This window comes from Vulpes vulpes, chromosome 2 (genome assembly GCF_048418805.1).
Source record: "Vulpes vulpes isolate BD-2025 chromosome 2, VulVul3, whole genome shotgun sequence".
NCBI classification, from domain to species: domain Eukaryota; kingdom Metazoa; phylum Chordata; class Mammalia; order Carnivora; family Canidae; genus Vulpes; species Vulpes vulpes.
The window spans coordinates 110,242,886-110,266,890 of NC_132781.1; the positions used below are offsets into that span (position 1 = coordinate 110,242,886).

The 24,005-nt window shown below is 42.0% G+C and overlaps 1 protein-coding gene across 7 annotated transcripts in view; it reads right to left on the bottom strand.

Annotated features, from left to right (window-relative positions):
- CELF2 (CUGBP Elav-like family member 2) overlaps positions 1-24,005 on the bottom strand; it is a 955,758-nt gene that overhangs the window by 513,947 nt on the left and 417,806 nt on the right. For 3 of the 7 annotated variants that reach the window (XM_072749549.1, XM_072749552.1, XM_072749548.1), the window contains exon 1: positions 1,041-1,162. The exons of the other annotated variants lie outside the window; for them this stretch is intronic. In XM_072749549.1, coding sequence (XP_072605650.1) covers positions 1,041-1,093 — 53 coding nt within the window. In that variant the 5' untranslated portion in view covers positions 1,094-1,162. Of the gene's footprint in view, positions 1-1,040; positions 1,163-24,005 lie in introns of those variants that run through there. 7 annotated transcript variants of the gene reach the window in all.

The window sequence follows — 24,005 nt, forward strand, 5'->3', positions numbered from 1 at the left end:
TCTCCGCGCACTGGGCTGGGCGCACTGGGTCTCGGGTCTGCCCTGCTCCCCGCGCCCTGGGCTGGGCGGGCGCACGGGGTCTCAGGTCCGCCCTGCTCCCCGCGCCCTGGGCTCGGTGGGCGCACGGGGTCTCGGGTCCGCTCTGCTCCCCGCGCCCTGGGCTGGGTGCACGGGGTCTCAGGTCCGCCCTGCTCCCCGCGCCCTGGGCTGGCTGGGGGCACCGGGTCTCAGGTCCGCCCTGCTCCCCACGCCCTGGGCTGGGCGCATGGGGTCTCGGGTCCGCCCGGGTCCCCGCGCCCAGGGCTGGGCGAGCGCACAGGGTCTCGGGTCCGCCCTGCACCCCGCGCCCTGGGCTGGGCGGGCGCACGGGGTCTCGGGTCCGCCCTGCACCCCGCGCCCTGGGCTGGGCGGGCGCACGGGGTCTCGGGTCCGCCCTGCACCCCGCGCCCTGGGCTGGGCGCACGGGGTCTCGGGTCCGCCCTGCACCCCGCGCCCTGGGCTCGGTGGGCGCACTGGGTCTCGGGTCCGCCCTGCACCCCGCGCCCTGGGCTGGGCGGGCGCACGGGGTCTCGGGTCCGCCCTGCTCCCCGCGCCCTGGGCTCGGTGGGCGCACGGGGTCTCGGGTCCGCCCTGCTCCCCGCGCCCTGGGCTCGGTGGGCGCACGGGGTCTCGGGTCCGCCCTGCTCCCCGCGCCCTGGGCTGGGCGCATGGGATCTCGGGTCCGCCCGGGTCCCCGCGCCCAGGGCTGGGTGGGCGCACGGGGTCTCGGGTCCACCCTGCACCCCGCGCCCTGGGCTGGGCGGGCGCACGGGGTCTCGGGTCCGCCCTGCACCCCGCGCCCTGGGCTGGGCGGGCGCACGGGGTCTCGGGTCCGCCCTGCACCCCGCGCCCTGGGCTCGGTGGGCGCACGGGGTCTCGGGTCCGCCCTGCTCCCCGCGCCCTGCGCTGCGCGGCCCCGACGACACCCGCTGCCCCGCGGGCGGGGCGCAACTAGGCGGCGAGCGGGGCCAGCCCGCGGAGAGAAAGAGAAGCAGGCCTACCTTAAAACTTTCCAGTCTCTGAGAGGCTCGGAGTCGGAGGTTAGGGACACCATGGTCCGGGGGCGGGAGCGCGCGCAGGCCGGGCGGGGAGCGGGGCGCGGGGCGCGGGGGAGCCGGCCGGGGCGGCGGGGCTGCGGGGCGCCGGCTCTGCCCCCCTCCTGGCCCGGGAGCGAGGAGCCCGCGCGGCCCGGCCGCCCTCCGCCCCCACAGCGGTCCTGCGCTAGGTTACTTCCCGGCCCGGCTCATTTCTCCACACCACCTTTTAAAGCCCCTGTAATCTGCTCCAACTGATCAAATTTGACCTTTTTGTAGCCCACTTTATTCCAAGCACAGCTCTCGGTTAAATCTCTCTTTATTAACACCGTCCTCCTTGGCTTTCTTTTGGAACAAACACAGATCAAGCCTGAAGCCTCCAGACTTTAGCAGCAATCATTTACAGATTACGGCGAGCTGCATGCAGCCTCCTCCTCTGGGGCACCCCTCCTGCCTCGCAGATTTTGCTTTCAAATTCCTGTCGGAAGACTGGTTAGGTTTCTTTCTTCCCTTTTTTTTTTTTTTTCTTTTTGGTGGCTTGGGTTCTGGGACGCTAGCATCCTGCTCAGAGCTTCCCTCAGACGCTGTAACTACATGACTGTGAGGATTTGTTTTTTTAATTTTTTAATTTTTTAAATTTTTTAGGATTTGTTTTTTTAAAAAAATAATTTGGGATCGGGCTGCTAACAAGCTCGAATGTACTGTGTGTTTTCTGGCAGTGATTTTACTACACCGCTTTTTTTTTTTTCCTTCTTTCTTTCTTTCTTTCTTCTGTTTGTAAATAGCACGAAGGAAGGGATGTAGAATTTCTCTGAACAAGGGGGAAGGGTGTGGGCTTTTCTCCCTCAACTTGTATATCTTTTGTCCTTTCTTTAAAGCTGAGCATCCTTTCCATAATCATCTGAGACTGTGCAGAGCAGATGTTAAATATACATGCATATATATTTATATCAAGAGCAGGATTATTCTCCTCTAGCACCTCTTGTTCTCCTCTCTGCTGATGGAGTTTCTTTGTGAGTGTACAGATTTCTTATTTTCCTAAGCACTGCCTCTTAAGCAACGGTTTTCTGCTCCCTTTTCCCCCTTTTCCCACACCCTTCCCCCCCTTCTAGCTAAGACTCTACAGCTGAAGCTCTTCCTCCTGTCCTGGCAGGACTCTGGAGATAAAGGACCTTGAAATCATCTAGTTTACATGGGCTCCTGAGCCCCATCTCTCAGGTCACCCAAGATTTTCCTCCTAGCTGCGTGCCACATGAGCTTTACTGGATATTCTCTATCAAATTTCTCTTTTTCTTACATTTATTTTAAAAGGAATTTTCAAGAGCATTACCATAAATGGAGAATCAGCTTCACTGGCCTAATAAAACAATTTACCCAGACACATAAGCCAGCTGGAGGCACTGATCTAGGGCTTTTGGTCTCTTGGTTGAAAAAAGATTTTAACTGGTGTTAGGGGGGTGTTAAGGACACACTTGCACCAACCAGGGACTTGCCCAACAAGGAAGAGTAAAGATTTAAGGATTGATTGTTTTTTTGGGGGGAGGGCAGGGAAGAGAGAGAATTTCCAGCAGACTCCCCCCTTGAGCATGGAACCCTGGGCAGGGCTCTATCCCAAGACCCTGAGATCATGACTTGAAGTGAAACCAAGAGTCAGATGCTAAACCCACTGAGCCACCGACCCGCCCCAGGAAAAGTAAAGATTTAAAGGGAACAAGATACGATTCCAATTTTGTGATGACGTTACTACCCATAATCTTTGTCAGCCAGGAGGAAGGGCTCCTGTCTCTTGCCTTGAGGCTGAACCTTCCAAGAGATCTCTGTTCTTTCCTGAATCTCCATAGGGAAAGATGTGGAAGTTCTAGTCAACTCCAAATGCCCCTCAGAGCATTTTAAATCCCTTCCCCATCCTCCTTTTCTCTAAGGGCCCCATCCTTAAAATTTGCAGCACTCAGCCGACCTACACTTGTTCTTCTACAGTCAAATACACTTTCCTTAATGGCTGTAAATGACTCTGTTTAGAAGTACAATCGTCTTTATGCTGAAATTTTTTAATTTCAGGTCAGACCCTTTACCAAAACCATCGCCTCTTTCGGGCTTCACGTTTCTTCCTGGGCTGTGTTGCTGTCCCTCTGCAGATCTTGGGCCACAGCATAATAATGTGTAAACATGTACATAACACTTCTAATTCCCAGGACTTCAAATGTGGGTGATAATAATAGCATTTATGCAGCGTGTACCTCCAAAGGGCTTCGAATGCTTAGATAATTAGTAAAATGTTTCTCCCTTTAGGAAGTTAGCAAAGGAAAAAACAAAAGATTATAATGGAATAGTTTCTGTGACTGTAATGACATCATCCTTATATCATTAACCCACCACACCCCTGAATTCAGAACTGGGGAAAGAAAGGGAAAGAGTCCTTAACTCATGGGGTTCAGGGTTAATGGGTGAAAGGGAGAGGGACCTGGCTTCCAGTCAAAGGACAAAAGGACAAAAGCATGCTCATTAACTAGAAATAACATTTTAAGGCATTAGTCCTTCCAAAAACTTTTTAAAGGCGGTAGAAACTTTCCTTTGGAAAAAAAATCTGCACCAAATTCCAGTACAGAAAGAGATTACAAGTGAAAGTTTATTACTAGGTAGAAGGAACTGCTCTAATTTCTTTAGGAATATTCATCATTCAGACCTCATGACTAACTTATTAATGAGGTAAATTGCCAGAAGCACCCCCAGTTTGTTAATGCAGCTGAGGACATTTGGGCAGGCAGAGAGTAAGCAGATGGCCTGAGCTGACAGGGCTAGTCACCCTTTGGGGGAGGTGTGGGACCCAGAAGGTGTGCCTATGGGACCCCAGGGCCCCCGGGACCAGCACTGTAGGTGCGCCCTCCCTCCAGCAGAGAGGAATGTTCAAGCAGAAAGCATCTGAGGGGGGTTAGGACTGGGGCTGGGATCAGGTTAGGGATGGGTAAGAGGGGTTGCTTCAACCTCATGCGTTTATTTCTAGGGCTCTCTAGAGAGACCCTCGCATTCAGGACACACTTGCAAATCCACTTCCTGGAAGTACTTGGTGATGAGGGAGAGGAATGATCTGTTAAAGGTTGTATGGAGTCCAAAACAAGCTGAATATTTTGGCTTTTGCTTTCTTAATGTTGAGGACCAAGTGTTTTCTCACATACCCTCTAGAGCAATTCCACATTGCCTGTGTATCACGGATTCCTTTTCCCCTTCCTCCAAGCACTCTGTTCCTGATTCTGAACAGCTTCGTATCAGGTGGATCCTTCCTACTAAGAGAAAGCCCATCAGAATGATTTGCCCACCTTCACCTGTGAGGGTGTTCACTAAAAATAAACAAACCAAAATACTGCCCTGTTCAAAACTAGGCCAACTGTTCATCTATAACTCAGGAAAAACTATAATAAAATGTCTGTATATAAAACACAAAGGTTAAGCTTAGCCTTGTGAAAACTTCGGCCAAAAAAATATAATCTTCCTCCGTGTCATTGTATGAGTTTTAGTTTGATTTGTGTTGTTCTCCTATTTTGATAAATGTATGCCTTTAAAAACTCAGATTATTTTGTCGTGGCTTATAATGGCTCTTCAATGGTTGGCTCTTGGGAATGGTCCGTATGTGTTAAAGAAGAATCCAATCCGTATAAAGCAATATTCATGAATTGTCCTGCTACTACCAGCCCAAGAGTCAACATTCTCCCTTTCACATAACTGAAGGTCCCAATGCTACCCCTTCCTCTTTCCAAGTACAGAAACCCAAGCCCAAATCCAAACAAAAAGCAACCCCACTGTCTGTACCTTTTCCATCCAAACAAAGGAAAGCACCAAGCCCCATGAGCCTGTGCTTTCCACAGATACTGAGTTTCAAGTCACCTGGAAAAGCAGATTGAAAGGCAAAATGTCAGGAAGGAGACAACAGCGGGAGCCCAGGAGTCTGCATTTCACACTGGACCCAGGCCCTTCCGAAGACCCTGAAAAATGCTGAGAGAGAGTCAGCAAGCATGAAGCTACCCAGGTCTTACAGCATCTCTCACGGGCGTGGTCAATGTCATTGGAGCCAAAGCTGGAGATCTGTGGAAGCTCATCTTCTGTTAGAGAAGCAGGAAGCACCTGGAGGTGTGAATTAGCCAAAGAACAAAAGAAAACAGGCCTTCTCCATCCGCTGGCAAATAAGAAATATTAGACGGACTATTGAACAGAGGTTTGGAAAGCAGGTATGATGTCTCAGGAAATTTCTCTCCCACAAAATGTCTAACTTCCCGGGAGTCAAGAACTTAACAAATTAAAAATAAAGAAAAATAAAATATTTTAAAATGTTTCCCTTTAGGGAAAAATTACACATTTTTATATCGTCTTTTTCATTCTCTGTCTCTGGATTCCTAGGAATATGATTATCCTAAATAATTGTTCTCTTTTAGAAAGTTTTCCTTTACACTTATTCCTAATTCTGTAACTTCCTGATAAAGATTCTTTCCCCTTCTGCTTGTCCCAGATTTTTCCTTTTCTTATTTGCCAGCTCTTAACTTCTCCTCAAGTGGGGAAGGTCCCTCTCTCCCTATAAGAAACTGAAATGACTAATTGGAAATGCATTCTGCTTCTGTTAAGGAAGCTTTCCTGGTCTTGTTGATATGCCAGAGTTTTTAAAGTTGGCAGATGGAGGGAGCTCAGAAACTCCAGCACTTGTTCTTGACCCTGGAAATAGGATCCAGGTTTGCATGCTTTTCATAGCAAACCATAGTGTGGCAATGATGATAGACGAGGGTTGCCAGATAAAATATAGCACCCTCTGTTAAAATTGGATTTCAGAGAAACGACGAGTAAATTTTTAGTGTTATACACCCCCCCAATATTACATGGGACATACTTACTAATAAACAATACTTGCTTCCCCTCTCCACCGCCCCAAATGTCAACGTTAACTACGTACCCTGTGGTTTTATTTGCTGAATCCAGTAGCTCTAGGCTAGATGGACTTTTAAATAAAAATAGCAAGATCACTGTGATTATTATTTTTCATTTGTGGTGGTCTGTAAAGGCACCCTGATGTCATCAAGTAGGCATCAAAATGCATTTATTTAAATGTTCTTAAAGCTTTTCTCGTGTATTAGTTACAAGCCAAACATAAAAAGCCACATTGAGATTGCTTTTTCAGCAAAGCAGGGATATGATTAAAGTATGCTTGTATCTTATTAGATATTGGATATCAATATTGGGAATTAGGAAATGCCACCCAGGCTTCTTGTCTTAAGCCTGGCTAGTTGAATGCATTTTTAACTTTTGGTAGCACTGATATGCTCAGATGGACTGAAGCTGACGTTTTGTAAATTGCGCAGCATCTCTGTATTATATTTATTTTATACAGAGAGACTTGGCAGTTAACACAGCTGCTGTGTTTTGTTCTTGCACCACACATCAGCTCCTGCTGTAAGGAATCTGTACCTGAATAGTTAACCATTAATCTTCAGTTACATAAAATGTGTATTGTACATATCTTCACTTTAATGATGTCTGTAGAGACAAACTTCCAAAGATGGTCGTTTTTTCTTCTGTCTTTAAATAAATGAATATAACTTGAATGGAATTTCAAGTGCTTCCATGTTTGGCTCACAACACCTGATGCAATGAAAAGCCTGTGAACAGAGATGTGTGTTTTGGTGCTACGTCAATGACTTGAGAATTGCTACTATGGGACACACACACACACACACACACACACACACACATACAAACCTGCTATTATTTATTTTTTAAAAATTCTAAAGGGTCTCTAAAGAGACAGCTACAAAACCTGCTAAGTATAGGGAAAGGCCGAACATGTTACTGGGGGTCTAACATATATACTGAATATTTTCTACTGATGCGAAGCCCTTCTAGTAATTGGGAAGGAATGCTTTTTTCATCTGGAGCCTTAGTCAGCTGAACAGGAGGGCAAAATGGATTAAAGCTGGGGGAGGGGAATGTGGGGTCTTTGCCAGGCATATTTTACAAGTGAGAAAGGGAGAGGAGACTCACACCCAGCCGGCTGCTTTTCATGCCATGCAAAGGAATCACAGGCCAAATTTGATACATACAGTGGGAAAAAAAAAAAAGAAAATTCAAGCTTTAACTCCTGTACTGCCATGGAAGATGAGATTTTCAAAGCTGTGTAATGCCCTTCTTTGAATTTCCAGTCTGCTTTTGTTAGGATTCACGGCTTACACCAACAGGGACAAAGGAATGCCCAGAAGAAGGATGTATTGTTCAGATAGTCCCTGGGGTCCCAGGCCAGGGAATAAAACCTGCAATGTTGATTTTATCATCTTGTTTTGTTTTTCTTTAAATGGCAGTTTCAGATTGCTCTGGCATTTGTGTGCGTAAAGACAGGACTCCTCATTGGTTTTTAAAAGGGATATCTGAGTTGCAGAGAAAAGTCAAGCACAATTGCCAAGTTTCCAGTCAATGAAGCAGTGTCGGCATCTGCTCCTGGAGAGGGATTGCCTGACCAGGGATATCGCCCTTGAATCACTAAGAGACAAAGATAAGCCTTCCATCATTCTCCCTGAATCAAAACCCAGCAGACTTAGGTGGAATTGAGGTGTGCAGAAAAGTCACTTGAAGATACAGATTTAAAAACTTCATAACTTGGCAATTTAATGTAAAGTGGTAACCACCACAACAAACACATATTGCATAATATTTGATTGTATAAATGGTTTATTTGGCAATCAAATGATCCGTCAGGATGCCAAAGCAGGTTCCCATTAGTCTACTAGGCAAGTCAGTGCTTCCCTCCATGGTGAAGAACCATGTTTCTTTTACTTTTCTTTTTTTTTTTTTATTTTTTGTTTCCAATACATTGTGGTCCAATACTTCAGTCCAATTATATCATATTTAATTAAATTACTAGGAAAAACAAACAAAGCATACAAAGTACAAATCCCATTTTTAAATTATTGAATTAATAGGCATAAAGTTATAGAACTGCTATGCATGTTTGAACTCTTACCTCTAATTATAAACTTTGTTTGCAATTGGTTACAATCTACAGACCTGCACCACTCTGAGTGCAGTACTGAGAAGTACTGATGCAAAGTACGCTACAATTCTAAAAACAATTATTGTAGATACTTTTAAGGAATAGTTTTAGAGTCTTCATTGAACGAAGCCCTGTAGGATCTGGGGTGAATAGAAACTATAACTATTTATATTGTTGATGAAACAAAAATGCACTAAACTCTTCTAAAAGGTTAAAAATTAAAATCAATTAACCTAATAGGCAACCGATGTCAAAGATTCCGTAAGTCACCACTTGATGAGAAATTTTAAAATCACTTATAATTACATTAATGCTGTAAAAACTGGGACTCGAGCTCACCGAAAATAATTCTTTGTTGACTGGCAAGTTTGGAAATTACTAACTGCCTGTGACACAGCTCCAACTGGTTCCTCTAATTCCTATTTTATTCTTCATTAGAGAGAGGAAAACAAAACACAGCTGCCAGTTTGCCACAATTTAAGATATCTCAATATACGAAAATCCAAGGGTACTCCCCAAAGATTACATTTAGATTACAAAATACTGTGAAGGGTTCCCTAATATATTTAATTTCTTCTAATGTACTTAAGCATTTCTTTAGATCACTAAACAATTGAGACACAGTTATAAGTAGAAGGGCCAGAAGGGAAATTTAGAGGAATATTGCGTAGATTTAACAATCCTATAGCACTTACTATGTACCTGACACTGTTCTAAAGTCTTTACAAAAAATAACTCACTAAATCCTCATAACAACCTATAAGGCAGACTATTTTTGTCCTCATTTTTGCAGGCAAGGAAACTAAGGCACACAAAGAGGTAAATGATGGCTGAAGTGAGTTGGTGGCAGAGACAAGATTTGAAACCCACCAAACTCGTTAGAGTTACTCTTGTTCAGTATATGGTGGGTGTGTTGTAATTGACAATCAGAAACAAGGGTAAAGAATTTCAAGGTCAAAATGTCATTCAAATGGATGATTAAGTTAATGAGCATGGTGATTTCACTAAGACTTTCCCATGAACATATCTAATTCATAGGTCAAGGTAGAAGCAGAAACCATAGATTTATTCTTAGATCTCCAAAGATTCCCCAATCATCCATTCACCTCCCTTTAAAAACCACTTTTCTCAGCCACCTTTCTGAGACAACTATCGTAATCTAATGACCACTTGGTTGCCTTCATACTTTCCTTTGTAGACATCCATCCCTAATTGGTCCTATATAGGAGACAACAACCCCTGCCTCAACCCTCATACACGTCATTCATACATACTCTCTCAAAGCAAAAATGTGCACATAAAATCTCTGTAAGAATCAAGAAGTATAAGTTAAATTCAACGAGATACAGTGTTTTACGCATCAAATTGGTAAACATCTTTAAGTGATTATACCTAATGGCAGAATGAGGTACAATTAAATGGACCCACTCATATATGGCTGGTGAATGTTTAAACTAGTTGTTGAGAAAGGCATTTATTTAGTAATGAATGCCAAAAATTTTTGAAAAATATTCTTACTGTTTGACCCAGAAATTTCACTTCCAAAGGCTTTTAAGATTTATGTAGAAGGATATTCATTGTAATACTAATGATATTAATGAGCCATTAGAGGCCACCTAAACGTCCAACAATTTAAGGTACATTAAAAATATCTACGCCTACAAAGTTGAAACTATAAAATGGGATATTATGAAGCTATTAAAACCGTGCTTTAAAAAAAACATGCTTTGGTGCAATATCTTTGAAAGACTTTTTAAATAAGCGAAAAATGCAGGGCATAGTATGTTATATATAACATATTATCAATATTTTGTATTCCTACCAGGGACTGTAAACTCAACTGCCAAGAGTCCACAGAAGTATCATAGTGAGTGAAGCTGGCAGGGAAGATGTTCATTAAAATGCAACAATCTTCCTTTCTCCAGTTTTTCTGGAATATTCAGTCTTCATTCTCCTTTACAATTATGTTTCCTCCCTCTACCACCAGTCTTTCCTGTTTCCCACTCTTACTGAAGGCCTGTTTCACTCTTACTGAAAAAAATCTATCTATACTGTAAAAGTGTGTAATTACTGGCAATGGAAATTCAGCAATATTAAGGAACAGCATGCAGAGGCGGGAGTGCTGCTGGCTAGAGAGATGAGCCTCTGGGGGCAGGAGTCCTACCCAATCTATTCTTGCCATAACGGGTGGAGCCCACAACTATACCAGATCTTGCACTTCATTCAAGGATGACAGAAATCCTTCTTTTTCTAGGTGAATTCTGATTTGTATTGTTGACTTAAGATTTTACACACACACACACACACACACACACACACTCTTGAGGACCAAACAACATATTGACAGACTTCACATTTGTGACTTCCAACATCCACATTTATGTGCAAAACAAATGCAAAAACAACTGGAAGGAAACATACACAAATACAACGACTAGCATAATTTCGGACAAGATTGGGCGCATCCAGAGTGGTATGGCTGTAGACAATTAGCATAATTTCAATCTTTTTTTTTTTTGCGCCTTTGCTAGTTACTAAGTTCTCTCCATTGTATTTCTTTTTATAATTGGAGATGTATGACCTCCTCTCATATTATTTTATCTATTTAGTAATCCTTTTAGGAGATACAGAGTAGTTTAAAAGAAATGCATGGTTCTATTTTGAAGTCTGTCTCTGATCTTATATTTCTCGATATGTCCACACAACGACATGGTTATAGATCATGTTTGCATTCATGAAATCATTCCTTCTAATCCCTTGGAAGCTTTTTTGAAAAACAGGGGTCTAAAAACTTGTCTCATTTTTGTACTCCTTTATGGCTTACTTACTCCCAACATTTTCTGCCTAAATTCAGCTCCATTTTTCTTTTCTCCTTCAAATCACATCCAACCATTTCAATGATGTAGCTGGGTGATGTCCAGCAATATTCTAACCTAGTGGTAGAGACCACTGATGGTCTGATTTGGGCTGTTCCTCCGCCAAAGATCCTTTTATTATTTAAATGTTAGGACATTCCATAGCTGTTTGGAGAGGCGTGGCTTTGGGAACAGAAAAGAAAGCTTTAAGGTTGTGTTGGCACTGCCACCCCCTGACGTATGCTTGTCTGGATAGTCACCTTAATAAAAGAGGATTAAAAACAAGAAAACGGAATGTAGCCAATAAGTACAGTATTCAGTCTAAGAAAAAAGAATGTAACAGGCTCAGGCGATTGAGAGTTAGGATAAAATAACTGGTGAAAACGACAAAGCCCTCTCTTTCTGTCAGGACAAAGCACGCTTTTCACAAAGCTCAAAACAAATTAATTACAGAATTACGGCTGCACACATACGGTAATCTTTATTCACGTCCCCCTCTGGGTGTCTTCTGCTTAAAGGGTGAGGCTTCTTGGAAACCAGCTTGTTTGACCCTTTCTCTTGTTTATAGAGCATGCGTTTTATGAAAATGGGGAAAACAAAGAGAAAGATCTGGATTTCATTTTTAACCAGCCATTGTTTTTCTAATTTCTCTATTTTACTGAAAGCATCTTGTGTTTTTACAAGTATGAAATAAAAAGAGAAAATGAAAATTGTTCACATTATTACAGAATAAAAACAAGTGTATCCTAGCCATTAGGCTGACATTATTGGATCAGGAAATAGAGTAATTCATTTTCAAAGAAAGGCTTGATAGAATCTTTAAAATGAGATGTGTGTGTGTGTGTGTGTGTGTGTGTGTGTGTGTGATGTCAAACCTTAAGGGCTTTCTTTCCACTGAAGCATTAAAAAGTGAGAATTCTGACTTCTTGTTGACAATGTTTAAATGAATGTGTCAGTTTATAATTACAAATGCAAAGGGAAACTTTTTATAACTGAATATTTAACATATATTAAAGTTATAACAGAAACTCCATAATGTGATTCTTGCTCCGTTTTGGCCATGCTTTCTCTCTACAAAGGAGGCATCTCAAATCACTCGCCTTGAAACTTGAAAATAGTTTTCAGAGATGATGAGTTCTCTGTGAAAATGGGGGTGGATTATTCTATGGCCTTTCCTTTAATATCTATGTGTGTGTTTTAATAACATAATCCTTACAGGCAAATAAAGATCAAAATGAGTAGAAGGTGAATACGTCCTGTGGGGGCAGAGGGTGCAGAGGGGTTATTATATTCACTGTGTCTATGATTTTCACTTTGCATAATTGTAAAGTCCTTCTCGTTCCTATAGCACCTTTGACCTCCCGTGACCTCTTGAACATAAGGCTAGGCCATTTATTTTTTGTTAACTTGCTTTCTGTTCTTTGAGTTGAATTACAGAGTACAGAAAACTTGTCAGAGGAGATTGAGAAATATAGAAATATTTCAAGGGTTTCTGCTCTATAACTTCCTTTTAAAAGAATTAACCTTTTACAGGATTGTTCTTTTTTTTTTCTTTTTCCAGACGAATCACAAGCTGTGACTAAAGACTTCTCATCATCTAGATCTAAGTTTTATGATAAGCCAACTATATAACCTTATGATGTGGTATCTAGGGTCACTTTCAATGTCTTTTCTAAATACCCAACATGACCAGAAATCCATAAGTCATCAAAGGAAATACTTATTCTTGATAACACTTAATATGGGCCACTTTATATGTATTATCTCTTTTAATGCTCACATAAATGCTATGAGGTTTGGGGTGCTGGGTGGCTCAGTTGGTTAAACTCTTGATTTTGGTTGAGGTCATGGCCTCTGGGTCCTGAGACTGAGCCATAGGTCAGGCTCCACTCTTAGTAGGGAGTCTGCTTCTCTCCCTCTTCCTATCCCCCCACTCATGTGTGCTCTCTCTAAAAATAAATAAATAAAATATTTTTTAAAAAGACTATGAGATATATCTCTGTATCACAAATGAGAAAGCAGAAGTGGAGGCAAGTCCAAAGTAGCACAGACATTAAATGGTGGACCATAACCCCAGCTCACTTGTGGTTGACTCCAGAACCTATGCTTTCGCACAGAGCTTCTCAATCTTGGCTTGGAGCTTTAAAATCTCAATGTCTAGTACATCCTCCAGATGAAATGGAATCTCAGAGGGTGGTATTACCCTCGCATCAGTATTTCTAAAAACTTCCAAGTGATGCTAATATGCACGATGGGTTGATATCATTGCACTAAGGCACTCCCTCTTTTTCTCCTTTTCTTTCTTTCTTTCTTTCTTTCTTTCTTTCTTTCTTTCTTTCTTTCTTTCTTTCTTCTTTCTTTCTTTCTTTCTTCGTCTCCTTTCTTTCCTTTCTTTCTTTTCTTCTCTCGAGAGAAACCACAAGAGCACAAGCAATGGAGGACGGGCAGAGGAAGAGGATGAGAGAGAATCTCAAGCAGGTTCCATGACACCCAGTATGTAGCCAGACTCAGGGCTCGATCTCAAGACTCTTGAGATCATGACCTGAAGCAAAGTTGAGAGTCAGATACTTTACCGAGCAAGCCACCCAGGGATCCCTAGGGACTTCTTTATTGATCATCACAAGAAACAAGAGTTGGCTGTAATGCAAACTTGAGCCAAGTACATAGGGAAGTTTTGTGAATCTTCCTTTTTATATTTGAAAGTAACCCTTCATAATAGTTTTGGTCACAACATGAGAAAATGCTCCGCATCACTGGCCATCAGGAAAATACAAATCAAAACCACAATGAGATACCACCTCACACCAGTGAGAATGGTGAAAATTAACAAGGCAGGAAACAACAAATGTTGGAGAGGATGTGGAGAAAGGGGAACCCTCTTGCACTGTTGGTGGGAATGTGAACTGGTGTAGCTGCTCTGGAAAACTGTGTGGAGGCTCCTCAAAGAGTTAAAAATAGACCTGCCCTACGACCCAGCAATTGCAATGCTGGAGATTTACCCCAAAGATACAGATGCAATGAAACACCAGGACACTGCACCCCGATGTTTCTAGCAGCTATGTCCACAATAGCCAAACTGTGGAAGGAGCCTCGGTGTCCATTGAAAGATGACTGGATAAAGACGATGTGGTCTATGTATACAATGGAATATTCCTCAGCCATTAGAAACAACGAATACCCACCATTTGCTTCGACATGGATGGAACTGGAAGGTATCATGCTGAGTGAAGTAAGTCAATCGGAGAAGGACAAACATTATATGGTCTCATTCATTTGGGGAATATAAAAAATAGTGAAAGGGAATAAAGGGGAAAGGAGACAAAATGTGTGGGAAATATCAGAGAGGGAGACACAACATGAGAGACTCCTAACTCTGGGAAATGAACTAGGGGTGGTGGAAGGGGAGGTGGGCGGGGGATGGGGGTAACTGGGTGACGGGGGCACTTGATAGATGAGCACTGGGTGTTATGCTATATGTTGGCAAACTGAACTCTAATAAAAAAAATAAAATAGGTTTGGCACAGAAATACAGTAGAATTTGATTTGAAAATTCAAAATTATATAATTAAGCATTTTTTTTTAATTAAGCATTTTCAATTTCCATTGTAAATATTCATGGATCAGAGCCTGCGACATGAAATCACACAGTGGAGGTGAGGGTACATGGAGGACAGGTACCCACACACCAGGCTCCCAAACAGGTGATGTGGGGCCGCATGTGTCTAGCTAAATATCTCAAGCCATCTAATCCCCAGAAACATTTTCAAAGGCAGCAAGTTTGATATCATAACCTCCCATTCTTATTTTGCTTGAGAACAGCCCCTGCTGGAGACAGAAAAGATTCTTGCTCAGAACTTCAGCTGCAGGGCATTTCAGGTCTTCCGGAAATAATAATGTATTAGTTTCCTGGGGCTGCCATAACAAAATACCACAAACTGAGTAGCTTAAACAACAGACACTTATTGTCTCACAATTCTAGAGGCTAGAGTCTGAGATCAAAGTGTCAGCAAAGCTGGATCCTTCTGAGGTCTGCAAGGGAGTAGCTGTTTCAGGCCTCTCCCCAGCTTCTGGTAGCCTCAGGCATTCCTTGGCTTCTAGATGGCTGTCTTCTTTCTTTAGGTGTCTCTACCTCTGTGTTCAAATTCTCCCTTTCCATAAGGACATAATCATATGGGATTAGGGGCCCACCCCAATGACCTCATCTTAACTTGATCACCTACAAAGACTGTATTTGCCCAGGTCCTGGGTGTTAGGACCTCAATATCTTTCTGAAGGACACCATTCAGTCTGCAAAAATACTATCTGCCAAAGAAAGTTATTACTAACTAGAAATTGTGAAAATCCCCAATGAGAAGGAATTTCTTAATTTTTCTGAAAGAAGATAAGAACTATACCTTAAATGTGGATAGAATTTTGAAGCTAGAAAACACATTCTTAGACACTAACTCATTATCTTCACAGAGGCCCTCCAGATTTACTAAATAAATGAAAATCGGAGAGTTCAATTAAACACTTTGAGGCCATACAAGTAATAAATGTGGTGGGAAGGCGGGGGTCTATGGTTGAAGCTCAGTTATCCCACCCCACAATCCACTACTTTCCCCAAATAAATTAGGGGTCCAGACAGACTCATTACGGACCATGAAGCATGATGGCTGAGAAACGTCACATTGACTTAATTGATGTCACAAAGAATTTGAATGTTCTGACCGAAAGAAGGCGAAAGGTGAATATATTCTCCCTTATGGAGAAGAACAATCAAGGTGACACACTGAGGGGAGAAAAGGAAACTCAATGCTACTACTTTATGGGCTTCCCATAAATACTAGTTATTCACATGAGAAGAAGGACACTTAAGACTCTCAGTGAGTGGGTTCATTTTCACAAAACGCTTTTTTTTTTTTTTTAATGAAATGGCTTGATTTCTTAGTGTTTTTGTGATGACTTGGAAGAGTAGACTGTTCTATCAACGAGGCATATTGGTTCTTGAAATATACTAAGCCCCCAATGAAACAGTTATTCGAAGTCTATACCAACCCCAACTTAATACACATTGACAGATTAATCAGAGTTGTGCCGATGTGTAGGATTCTAGATAATGGTGTTATGCACAGAAACCCTTGCATATCCTAGAGGCCACAGATGTTTGAGGTCCTTGGCTTTCTAAGTATTTCCTTTGTCAGCAACTCACTTCTTAAATCGGGAAGGGAAGAGATCTCTAGAGTAATTGATCTGTACTACCAATTTAGCCACACGGAGAAGCACTGGGTGTCTCTCCTCTTGTTAAAAATGCCCAGATTGGGACTAAGTGGTTGAGTGTCTGCCTTTGGCTCAGGTCGTGATCCTGGAGTCCTGAGATGGAGCCCTGCATCAGCTCCCTGCGGGGAGCCTGCTTCTCCCTCTGCCTGTGTCTTTGCCTCTCTCTCTCTCTCTCTCTCTGTGTGTGCCTCTCATAAATGAATAAATAAAATCTTTCAAAAAAATTTCCAGAGTAAGTGCCTTTAAGAATCTTTTATTATTCTTATTCATATGTACAGAATTGGGGTGGGACTGGAAAGCTCTGCAAAATGGCTATTTGGCTGTAGACTCTGAATTAAAACAAAACAAAACAAAACAACAAAAGAGCCAGAGTATTTAAATAATATTAGTATATGTCCAAAGGTATGAGTTAAAGGCACTTTCCTCAAAGATAGTGTGTTTATCTCTCTTAAGAAAACAAAACAAAGCCAAGCAAAACACAAAACCCTCTACTATCAGAAATACCAGGACTAACCAGGTACAGAAGTGTCAGAGTCCCACCTCTCTCTCCGTCTTTTCACATCTTATCTGCAACCAGCTTCACTCTCTCTTCCTGTAACTCCCATTGCTCACCAAACTTTTCTCCCAGGGATCCACCATTATGGGCCTTTGAGCGGGACATCAGAGACTAGTAAATTGCTAGCTTTCCTAAATATTGTTCAAGCCAATGACCATTTTATAGAAACAAACAAACAAAAAGCAAAACCTAATATGGAGGGAGAGCTTAGATCAGTGATTCTTAATCCTGACTCTACTTTAGAATCTCTTGGGAAGACATTTAGAAACACCTGTGTCTAGACCTCACCCCAGAATATTTTCAAAGATCTTGAAATGAGGCCATGAGTACTGGCTTAAAAAAAAAAATCTCAGATGTAACTGATGAAGACTGAAGGGTTTGAACCATTGGGCTAGATGGCCTTGATTGTTCAATTTGTAGCAACAGAGGTGGGACCAGTGCTTGCTAACAGAAAGCTTTACACTGCCATGCTCCATGCTGGAGCAAGTGTTCAGAGTCTAGAGAAAGAAGCAAGAGGAAAAGGAAGAAAAGATCAAATCAGAAGGAGAGACTGGAGGTTTTGTAAAGGTGAAACGGAAGGGGCCAAAGAACAGAGGAGCCTACTTCTCCTTAGGTCAGGCCCTGGGTTGAATAAGGATTTGATATTTGCAAAGTATTTGGTCCCATTCAAGTCTTCCTCCATACTGACCATATATTGTATTCACTTAATTGAATTGACTGTGTAGGAAAGATTAGGGAGAAAATAGGGCAAAGCTAGACCCAAAATTTCCTGAGTTTCAAACCTACTTTTTAACCTTAAACCATAGCACTATTCTATGACATGGGAGAGTCAACACATAGAACACTGTTTTTCAACATGCAATACAAATGTAAGTTGCAGAGATTATACAAGTGTAGGTAGGTAAAAAAGAAGTGAAGGAAGAATGAGCGACTCACATGCAAACACACACTCTACTGTTATCTTTCCAAAGGCCTCTTCCCAGGTTCTGCACTCAGTGTGCTCCTTGATGCATCTTTGCACTTTTTGTGTTGACCTTCAGTGTAAGTAGTGTATATCCAAATTTTAAATGGGTGAAATCATTATCTAGGCCTGATGCTGGATCCCACTGGTTATCATGATCTGTTGTCTACCTTCACATCTAAGTGAAAATGTCATCTCCTCCATGAAGCCTTCCTAGACTTCCAGCAAGACTTTGAGTTGTTCATGCCAGTGTTCCCATTGCCCCATTGCCCCCAGTGGGTTCTCCACTGGAACCCACTGCTCCACAGTTACTTGCATCCTTGTCTCTCTCCCCAGAAGACTGAGATTCTCAGAGTTCTTACTTGTGACTCATTTTTGGTTCTAAAACATGTATTCATCTATTTATTCTTCTCACATGTATTTATTGATCACCATGATTAGCCAGACTTTATGTTCTGGGCAAGGCATGCCATATTATAATTAGGGAGATAGATAAATAGGTGATTACTCTTCAGAATAAATAGAACAATACAAATCTCAGTTCATAACTCAGGTGTGGAAGAAATATGTCTTAACTTTTCATTTAACTTGGCTTCATCTTTTTGAGTTCCCATGTCACCAGGGCAGTTCAGTTCTCAGTTAATGTATAATTTTTTCTCCCCTTTCCTAGCTTTGGTCTCAGTTTTGGGAGATTACAATTTACTAAGGTTTTGGAGGCAGGAGGGTCATCTGAGGCTTAAGCCTCTGAGGCATGTGCTTGTTTGGACATCCAGGTAGAAAAGCAATGAGACATCTTACATTCTCATCATCCAGATTGGATGGCTTCCTCTCTCAGGTCATTGTATTTGCTTAAGATTCCTATTGAATCTTCCCTGGGAGCTTGACCTCACCAGGCACTATGCCAAAGAATGCAGGATAGATCCTTCATGCCCCAACATATTTGTCCCCTCTCTAGTCTCATAAACTCAATTATAGTTTTGCTGCTACTATTCTGGGCTCTTTCCAAAAAAAATGGGGTCCACGGTCCCTTTCTCCCGGACCCACCTGTGCCAACATCTGCTCTCATCAGGAGGCAGACATTTTAGTGGTGGTCTAAATAGGGAGAGGGATGCTTTCTTTCCTATTTCACTCAAAAACATGGTAGATGGTGCTACAACAGAAGTATATGAGAAGGGAAAACTGGGTTTGCAGGTGGGGCATGAGTTTGGTGAATTCTTGTAGGATCTAATTCTAGGCTAAGACCTGAAGTTGTCAAAGAGAAAAGGGGCATAAACCAAAGACTGATGTGCAGGCAGACAGGAGAGCTTTGAGGGAAGTGAGAGGAGCGGTGACCAAGGGACTGCCAATAGTGTGTTATGATCAGGGCAGGGACTAATAATCAGTTTGGCACAGGGTAGGCAACAGCTAAATCATGGTTGTTTCTGAAGCCATGCTTAGTCATTCTGATTCAACCTCAAGGAAAAGAGGCCTGGAGTGGAGGGCCAATCACAGATTTTAAGTAGGAGATTGTGTGATCAGTTTGCACTTTAGAAATATCACCCTGAGTGCAGTTGAGAGAAATAGGACCTAAGGACATAAGACTAGTTAGGCAATGTGGCATTGAGATAGGCAAGGGATGAGAGAAGGTTAAATAAGGACAGTTGTGTTGGGGGTAGAGGAGAGTGGGCATAATAGAAAGATGCTATGAAGAAAGAATCAGATTGAACTGAGCCAGTCATCAGATGTTGAAGGTGATGGAGAGAGAGGTCTGTTATAACATCTCTGATTCTGGCTTGACCAAATTGTTAGATGCTTATGTTAGATGGGGTGGTATTCTTTAAGATAGGAAATGTAGAGGGAGGCACTTCTTTGGAGAGATGCTTATGAATTTAGTTTAGGATACAGTGAATATGTAGTACCTGGGGACATGTATGTGAAGATGTGAAGGAACCAGTTAGACACAGTTTCCCAGAGCCTGGAAAAGAGATCTGGGCTAAAGCTAAAATAGGCATCATCATCACAGAGATGTATTTGAAGCATATGCAACAGAAGATGTTCTCCTGGTTGGGTGTGTAAAGTAAGGAGGAATTAGGGCCTGCAACACAATACTAAAGAATAGCAACCATTAAGAGTAAATGGAAAAGAGAATCCCACAAAAGAGACTGAGGAGTCAGGAATGGGCAGAGACTAGGAATGAAATTCTAGAGAGAGGGTGTGTGGAACTCAAGGGAAGAGAGGATTTTAAGGAAGAAGAGACTGGATGATTGGTCTAAGTGCCATGGAGAAGAAGCAAAGAGAATGGTGACCTTCCTCAGACTACTGTCAGAAGAATGATGGAAATAGACCCAGAGGCCAAGGAGCAAGTGGGACAAAAAGAAGCCTTCATCAGATCATGGGGAGCCCCTGCTTAAAACCCCTCATTGGTCTCCTATCACATTTAAGACAAAGCCTGAAATCCTCTGCAGGACCTAAAAGGCCCCTATGCTCTGTTCCTTGCCCATCTCTACGATTGTATTGTCCCTTTCTCCCTTGACTAGTCCTAGAGGCCCTGGGCCTCCTTTCTGCCTGTCAAACATACTAAGGTCATTCCTGTTCCAGGGCTTTTGCATTTGCTGCTACTTTGCTCTAATGCTCTCCCCCAGATATTTTCAGGCTTGTCTGCTTGTATTTTAGGTCTCAAATCAAAAGCCACCTCACCAGAAGAGCCCTTCTCTGAGCAATCTAGAAAGCACGTCCTCACTACTCCATCCCCTGCCCTCCTTTACCACACCATCCTATTTTAGCTTCTTTATATTATGTATCAGTTTTCCACATTTGCATATCCATTTATTTGTCTATATTTACTTTGTGTTTCCTTCCATGAAATGTACATTCCTTGAAGTCAGGGACTCCATCTACTGTGTTTGAAATTATATTTCCAGCAACTAAAACAGTGCTGAGTAAATGTTCAATGACTATTTCTTGGTTGATTGGAAGTGTTAGTGACACATTAAGAACATTCTTTTAAAAAGTTACCAGGTAGGGCCTTGGAACACGGTGAAGTAGGAGGACCCCGAGCTCACCCCATCCCACATTTATAACTAGATAGCACCCGCATACAAGCCAATATGCTGGAGAGCCATCCAAAGGCCAACAGAGCAAACTCCACAACTAAATATAGAGAAGAAGCTGCAGCTGAAAGTTAGGAAGCTCAGAAACTAGAGGGGCTGGATTCTGTAAGTTTGTAAAATCAAGGGGACTTGGAGCCTAGAGCTCTAAAAGTCAGCTGACTCAGCACTGTGTGAGCTGAGAAGGCAAGTGATACTGGGTTGCCACACTTAAAGAGACAGCAGCCTGTGCAGAGGCAACACAGAAAGGGCAGTTTACATGATGCCAGAACAAAGGGCAGACAGACCTATTCATACTGATCTCAGAATGTGTTGAGGGACTTCTCTGAAAACAAGTGAGCGGGCAGGTGCCATTTTTTAAAGCACAAGACAAACACAGAGCCACCCAAGGAAGCAGGGCTGCACAAATACTTGCAAGCTGACCTGCTAACAGTGCCCCACATGCACAAGTTTTACCCAGGACTTACCCACTCCATGCCTGCTAGCCTCAGCCCTGAGCTCAGGCACATTCTGTTAAAGCCACTTACAGACCCCATTCAGCCACTGGGTACACAGCTGCCACCATGTACTCATTGCCCAGGTCACCCTGGTACACAGCCCCCAGCTGCTCTGGCACCTCTGGAAACCTGGCATAGGTAGGACTCATGGCCTAGTACAAATTTTGTTACTACCACCACCCAGCTCCTAAGTTTCCCAGTGGGTACACCCCTTCACAGCAGGCCTGCCTGCTTTCCACTAACACACTAGAAAGCAAGCAAAGCCCCCCAAAGCCAGAGTCACTGAAGATGTTTACACTGAAAGGACAAGCGACTCAGACTCAACACCCATAGGATACTCTCAATCACCAGGTTCAGGCGAACAGGAGATGCTGCACTGTAGAGCACCTCTCCTTCATGAAGTCACTACTTTCAAGAGCAAATGACACAGATGACTTTCTTAACCCCCAGAAACAGACACAGAGAGGCAGACAAGATGAAGAGAGAAAGACATTTATGCCAAATGAAAGAACAGGGCAAGGCCACAGCCAGAGAGCTAAGCAAAACAAATGTAAGTAACATGCCTGATAGGAGGGAATTTAAACAATGACCCATAAGGTTACTCACCTTATGGTCATAGTGGAAGACATGAGTGAGGCTCTTAACACAGAGATGGGGAATAACCTAGCAGAGATAAAGGGCTCCATAAACAAAATGAAAGCAGGTTAGAGGAAGCACGGGAATGAATTAGTGACCTAAAAGCCAGATCAATGAAATTAATCAAGTTAAACAAAAGAAAGAGAGAAAGAATTATGCAAAATAAGAACAGACTTAGGAAACTTGGTGACTCTGTTAAATGTAATTGCTTTCATATTATAGTTGCCCCAGAAGAAGAGAGAAAAAAAGAAGGCAGAAAACTTACTTGAAGAATTAACAACTGAAAAATTCCCCAATCTGAGGAAGGAACAGACATCCAGAGAACTCCCAAGAAAATCAACAAAAGGAGACCTACACCAAGACATATTATGATTAAATTTGCAAAATAGAGTGCTAAAGAGAAGAATTTTTAAAGCACAAGACAAAAAAAGTTACTAACTTACAAGGGAAAACATATAAGGCTAGCAGGAGATTTTTCAACAGAAACTTTGCAGGAGGAAAAAAAAAAGAAAAGAAAGAAACTTTGCAGGCCAGAGGAGAGTGGCATATTTTCAAAGGGGCTGACTGAGAACACTCTACTGCTAAGAATAGTCTATCTAGCTAAGTGATCATTCAGAATAGGAGGAGAGATAAAGAGTTTCCCAGACAAAGAAAAACTAAAGAAGTTCATGACCACTAAACCAGCTCAGTAAGAAATATTAAAAGGAACTCTTGGAGTGGAAAGGAGAGACTAAAAGTAATAATACAGAGGTAGGAAACACAAAAGCAGTAAAAAAAAATTTTTTTTTTTGGTAAAAAAAAGTCAAGGAACTCTGAAAAACAGGATATAAAATATAATAACATACACCTAAAATGTGGGGAGGAGATAAGAATGAATTCAAATTAAATGGCCATCCACTTAATATAGACTGCTATATATAGAAGGGTAGTTATATACAAGCACAGTGGCTTTGAATGACACACTGGACCAGATGAACTTAATAGATACATTCAGAACATTCTACCCAAGAACGGCAGAATACACATTCTTTTCAAATGCACATGGAACATTCTCCAGAATTGATCACATATTAGCCCACAAAACAAACCTCAACAAATTGAATAAGATCGAAATCATACTGTGCATATTTTCTGACCACAACACTATGAAACTAAAAGTCAACCACAAGATAAAATCTGGAAAGACCACAAATATGTAGAGGTTGAAGAACATGCTACTAAACAATGAATGGGTCAACCAGTAAATAAAAGATGAAGTAAAAAAGAACATGGAAATTAATGAAAATGAAAACACAAAGATTCAAAACCTCTGGATTATAGCAAAAGTAGTTCTAAGAGGGAAGTTTATAACAATACCTCAATACCCTCTTGCTACCTTAAGAAGTAAAAACAACCTCAAACAACCTAACCTAGAACCCAAAGAAGCTAGAATAAGAACAACAAGTAAAACCTAAAACCAGCAGAAGGAGGGAAATAATAAAGATTAGAACAGAAATAAATGATACAGAAACAAACAAACTCCAAACTCCAAAAAACAAAACCAAAAAACAATCGAACAGATCAATGAAACCAGGAGCTGGTTCTTTTTTTTTTTTTTTTTTCCAGGAGTTGGTTCTTTGAAAAAAAAATCAGTAAAATTGATAAACCTCTAGTCAGATTTACCAAGAAAAAAAGAGAAAGGGCTCAAATAACCACATTATAAATGAGACAGGAGAAATAACAACCAACACCACAGAACTACAAATAATCATAACAGAATAATATAAAAAAAGCTATATGACAACAGATTAGACAATCTAGAAAACATAGATAAATTTCTAGAAACATAACTACCAAAACTGAAACAGGAAGAAATAGAAAATTTGAACAGACTAGTAACCAGCAAAGAAATTAAGTCAGTAATCAACAAACTCCCAATAAACAAAAGTCCAGGACTAAAGGGCTTCACAGGTGAATTTTACCAAACATTTAAAGAAGAGTTAATGCCTATTCTTCTTAAACTATTCCAAGAAATAGAAAAGGAGGAAAACTTCCAAATTCATTCTATGAGGATGGCATTAC